The sequence below is a fragment of the Monopterus albus genome, unplaced genomic scaffold, assembly GCF_001952655.1.
Source record: "Monopterus albus unplaced genomic scaffold, M_albus_1.0 scaffold411.1, whole genome shotgun sequence".
In the NCBI taxonomy this organism is placed as follows: domain Eukaryota; kingdom Metazoa; phylum Chordata; class Actinopteri; order Synbranchiformes; family Synbranchidae; genus Monopterus; species Monopterus albus.
In genome coordinates, this window is record NW_018128291.1 from 261,316 (window position 1) to 266,603 (window position 5,288).

General features: G+C 43.2%; 2 protein-coding genes across 2 annotated transcripts in view; both read left to right on the plus strand.

Moving 5' to 3' along the window:
- Positions 1–1,273, plus strand: part of LOC109951819 (protocadherin beta-16-like) — an 11,155-nt gene extending 9,882 nt beyond the window's left edge. The window contains exon 3 of the mRNA XM_020586520.1: positions 6–1,273. Within this exon, the coding sequence (XP_020442176.1) occupies positions 6–1,273 (1,268 nt within the window). The remainder of the gene's footprint in view (positions 1–5) is intronic.
- Positions 1,274–3,350: 2,077 nt separating this feature from the next.
- The window catches only part of LOC109951820 (protocadherin beta-15-like), an 8,532-nt gene continuing 6,594 nt past the window's right edge, over positions 3,351–5,288 (plus strand). The window contains exon 1 of the mRNA XM_020586521.1: positions 3,351–5,263. Within this exon, the coding sequence (XP_020442177.1) occupies positions 3,517–5,263 (1,747 nt within the window). The 5' untranslated portion in view covers positions 3,351–3,516. The remainder of the gene's footprint in view (positions 5,264–5,288) is intronic.

Here is a 5,288-nt window from a genome sequence, read left to right on the forward strand (position 1 = left end):
ACAAGGCGTCCCCTTTAAGTTGGTTCCTTCTATTAAAAACTATTATTCCCTGGTGACCACAGGACAACTGGACCGTGAACTGGTGTCTGATTACAACATTACAATCACAGCCACTGACGAGGGCTCTCCACCTCTGTCCTCCTCTAAAACTGTTCAGTTATCTGTAGCAGACATCAACGACAACCCACCTGTGTTTGAGGAACAGTCCTACAGCGCATATGTGAGTGAGAATAACAAACCTGGCTCCACTTTATGTTCCGTCACTGCTCGAGACCCCGACTGGAGACAAAACGGTACAGTGATTTATTCTGTGTTACCTGGTGAGGTGAACGGTGCCCCGGTGTCCTCCTATGTGTCTGTTAACGGAGACACGGGGGTGATCCACGCTGTGAGGTCGTTTGATCATGAACAGTTCAGGAGCTTTCAAGTCCAGGTGATGGCCAGAGACAACGGTTCTCCTCCGCTCAGCAGCAACGTGAGCGTCAGTGTCTTCATATCGGATGTGAACGACAACTCTCCTCAGATCCTGTACCCCGCCCCGGAGGGCAAGTCCTTGATGACCGAGCTGGTCCCCAAAGCTGCGCACGGAGGCTCTCTGGTGTCCAAAGTGATCGCGGTGGACGCGGACTCCGGACAGAACGCCTGGCTGTCCCATCATATAGTGAAATCCACTGATCCGGGCCTTTTCACTATTGGTGTCCACAGTGGAGAGATCAGGACACAGCGGGACATTTCTGAGTCTGACAGCATGAAACAGAACCTGATTGTGGCGGTGAAAGATAACGGACAGCCCTCTCTCTCTGCCACCTGCTCCATGTACTTACTGATTTCTGATAACTTGGCTGAGGTGCCAGAGCTGAAGGACATTTCTTATGATGAGAAGAACTCCAAACTGACCTCCTACCTGATCATCGCGCTGGTGTGTGTGTCCACCTTTTTTCTGACCTTCATCATCATCATCCTGGGTGTGAGGTTTTGTCGCAGGAGGAAGCCCAGACTGTTGTTTGACGGAGCAGTCGCCATCCCCAGCGCTTATCTCCCTCCTAATTACGCAGATGTTGACGGCACAGGAACTTTACGCAGCACCTACAACTATGACGCATACCTGACAACAGGTTCTCGAACCAGTGACTTTAAGTTTGTGACGTCATACAATGACGAAACACTCCCTGCTGACGAGACTCTGAAGAAAAGTCCAACTGAATTTGCAAATATATTCACAGAGTCAGATGGATCACTAGAGGTAGGAATCGTTTTATTTATCAAATATTAATTGTTGCCTTTTATACTTTTTTCTTGGAATTGGAAATATGAGGAATTTCTTTTTTCATTGTATTGTTTTGCTGTAAAGTAACTGATTTTTAAAGTTTTATTCTTTGAGGTAACCGTAACTACTTTTGCTTTGCTATAGGCAGCTGTTGTCAAATGTGTTCTTGTTAAATAACACCCAAGTATTTACGTAATGATACCAGTACCCTTTAGACTTTATATAATAATTACGAAGGTCTACACCAAATACAGTTTACTCCATAAATAAACACCTAAACAAGTACACCAACATTAACTGGGGAATGTAAAGTGATGCACCTGTTTGTGAGAGAGGAAGCATTTCGAGCATATTCTGTAGAGTATTGTTGGAGATGAGGCTCAATGCTGCCTGCCACAATATTGTTATGTCAGAGTTCACTGTTCTGGTAAAGAAAGCACCCATCTCATAATTCAGTTTACTTTCATGGAAAAAAAGTTTAATTCCTATGAAGGAATGAAAGGGTTTTTTTTCTCATCTGTGAATGTCTAATGATATCTATTCAAGGCTGGGTAGTTAGAAACAATTGTCCTCTCATCCAGGCTTAAAGATATTAAGAGGTAATTATACAAAACATCTGTTTTTGGCCTAAAATGTCAAGTTTTCACTCAGTTTTAGAACCACGTAGGGACAGATTTATTTATTTGTTTAGCAATGAATTCGTATGACTAGCACACAATGCTTTTTTCAATATGTCATAATCAACCTGAGAGGAACAAGAGGGGAAGAGGCCACTTGACTTTGACTATGGATCGATTATCCACCTTGAACATGTCTGACTTCAACACAAATATAATTAGTAAAATCACCTTTTCAGCATATGATTGAGAAATATGTATTGCTCTGTACAGGGTAAAATACACTGTCACAGAATAAAATCAAAGAAGCATAAGTCACACACTAGTAGGAGGAGACTTACTCCACTACTTTACATTGATGGACGAGCCAGCTAGCACAGATACCCAAAACCAACCTATCTACATGCCAGTCGTTAAAGCGTTATTCTCAGTGGAGAGGGGACAGTTCTTCCACCAGATAACACTAGCGATCTATCACTGACAAGTTTTAAAATCCGATCCCTGTTTATTCAGTATTAAGCAGTATGTCATTTAAATCATTCTGTAGTGTAGAACCACAGACCCTCCTTGGACCATTTTTTCTGCTTCGTCCTCCTCCGTGTAAACAAATCCTACTTTTGTCCTAGATCGTGCAATGTAGTGCTTTCAAAACTGATTTCATGCAGCCCCACTTTCTTTTAAGTAATTTGTTTCTCATAATACTTGAAGACAATTTAATTCCTTATACGAAATGTTTGCAAAACCATGGAAACACACCCTGATGAGCATGGTGTTTGCCCGAGTTTTACAAATAATGTTCATGACAGTACACCTAATTAAGTTTAGTTTTCCATTTTAACTTTGTGGTTAGGGGTCGTTCAAGTCCTTGAATATTTGTAATGTTACAATTATGACTGTGTATAGCATATAATTTGTTTTGTTTTTAATTTGGCCCCTAGTATGCAACATTATGCTTTTACATTTCTAACACTTTGCTCTTCGGTTCATCTCTCTAAGACTTTATGTATTCACTGTCTCTCTGGTACTGTCACTTATGAATTTCGTAGTGGGTGCTGAATTTACTGGACATGGAGGTCTTTTTCCAGAGATAAGATGCTTTGGACCAGTTCTAAAAACGACTGATTATGCAGTCTGCCCCCAGTTATTTCTATTGTATTGTTGCAAATTCGACTACTAACTCAGCCTGTAAACGTGAGCTGCCTTTTTGACTCATTTGTCATACTGTATTTCATTCAGATAATATGTTTGTTCTTTCTAGTAAAACGGTTTATACATTGACTTAACTGACTCTTTTGCGCGTGGATTAGTGTCCACATACTGTGAAACGGACAAGATAATCATTATGTTGTATAAAATATCTTGATCTTTCTCATGCAGAGATGAAGTTGAACTCGTAGTGTCGCTGTTGACCAGCGGAGGAAACGGTTCCCCACCCCTTCGTCGTGCTTTGTTTCTGTAGGGTTGATTCCTTGCGAAATTAAAGTGTTGGATTTTATTGCTCAGCACTTGGCTTAGAAATTCACTGTCAGTACAACTGGTGTGTGATTGTTTTACTGGACCGTGGAGGTTTTTGCACGGGGATAATTAACAGCATTCAGTGTTTTTAAATCCCTTTTTCATTCTTGCGTCAGCATGGCACACAATGGATGTGCAGCGCTCGGCCTGCTGTTCAGCGTGGCTTTCTTTCTTCAGCTGCTTCACATCGGTAACGGAGACTTAAGCTATTCTGTTCCCGAGGAAATGAAACGTGGATCTGTTATAGGAAATATAGCAAGGGACCTCAGGCTGAACGTGGGGAAATTATCTGCTCGAAATGCGCGAATTGACAGTGAGCTGAACCGTAAACGGTACTGTGACATAAATCTTAACACAGGGGATTTGATTGTAGCTGACAGAATTGACCGAGAGACGCTTTGCGGCGAAAAGGCATCTTGTGTCCTTGCATTTGAGTTGGTCTTGGAGGCCCCCCTGGAGTTGCACCGGGTTTCAATGCAAATACACGATATCAATGATAATCACCCTGTTTTTACTAAAGATGAAATCAGGATAGAGATAAACGAATTGGCTGTGAAGGGATCCCGCTTCCGTGTTTTTGAAGCACATGATGTGGATATTGGCCAAAACGCCGTTCAAAGCTATTTGTTAGAGGCGAACAATTATTTTGCGCTAAAAATTCAGTCAAAATCCGATGGTGGTAAATTTGCAGAGCTAGTGTTGGATAAGGAGTTAGACCGCGAGGAACAGCAAGAATTGAGATTAGTGCTCACCGCACTAGATGGAGGTAGTCCTCAAAGAACTGGCACTGCAACTGTCCATGTGATTGTCCTGGATGCTAATGATAATGCGCCAGTGTTTAGCCAGGCACTGTATGAAGCCAAGCTTCCTGAAAACTCTCCTTTAGATACTGTCGTGGTTAAAGTGGCTGCAACTGATGCAGATGAAGGTTTAAACAGTGAGGTGACTTATGAATTAAGTCGTATCTCAGAAAAAGGTAGAAGAGTGTTTGCTTTAAATCAAACCACTGGAGAAATAAAAGTTATAGGGCCACTGGATTTTGAGGAAGAGGTTATGTATGAAATGCGCGTAAACGCCAAAGATAGATATGGACTTACGTCCGATTCCAAAGTGATAATTGGCATCACAGATGTTAATGATAACCCACCTGAAATCAATTTAAAATCGCTGTCTAGCCCTGTACCCGAGAACGTGTCACCTGGTACAGAGGTGGGCATCATTAACGTGCAGGACAGAGACTCTGAGACTAACGGACAGGTCCGCTGCTCCATTCAACAAGGCGTCCCCTTTAAGTTGGTTCCTTCTATTAAAAACTATTATTCCCTGGTGACCACAGGACAACTGGACCGTGAACTGGTGTCTGATTACAACATTACAATCACTGCCACTGACGAGGGCTCTCCACCTCTGTCCTCCTCTAAAACTGTTCAGTTATCTGTAGCAGACATCAACGACAACCCACCTGTGTTTGAGGAACAGTCCTACAGCGCATATGTGAGTGAGAATAACAAACCTGGCTCCACTTTATGTTCCGTCACTGCTCGAGACCCCGACTGGAGACAAAACGGTACAGTGATTTATTCTGTGTTACCTGGTGAGGTGAACGGTGCCCCGGTGTCCTCCTATGTGTCTGTTAACGGAGACACGGGGGTGATCCACGCTGTGAGGTCGTTTGATTATGAACAGTTCAGGAGCTTTAAAGTCCACGTGATGGCCAGAGACAACGGTTCTCCTCCGCTCAGCAGCAACGTGAGCGTCAGTGTCTTCATATCGGATGTGAACGACAACTCTCCTCAGATCCTGTACCCCGCCCCGGAGGGCAAGTCCTTGATGACCGAGCTGGTCCCCAAAGCTGCACACGGAGGCTCTCTGGTGTCCAAAGTGATCGC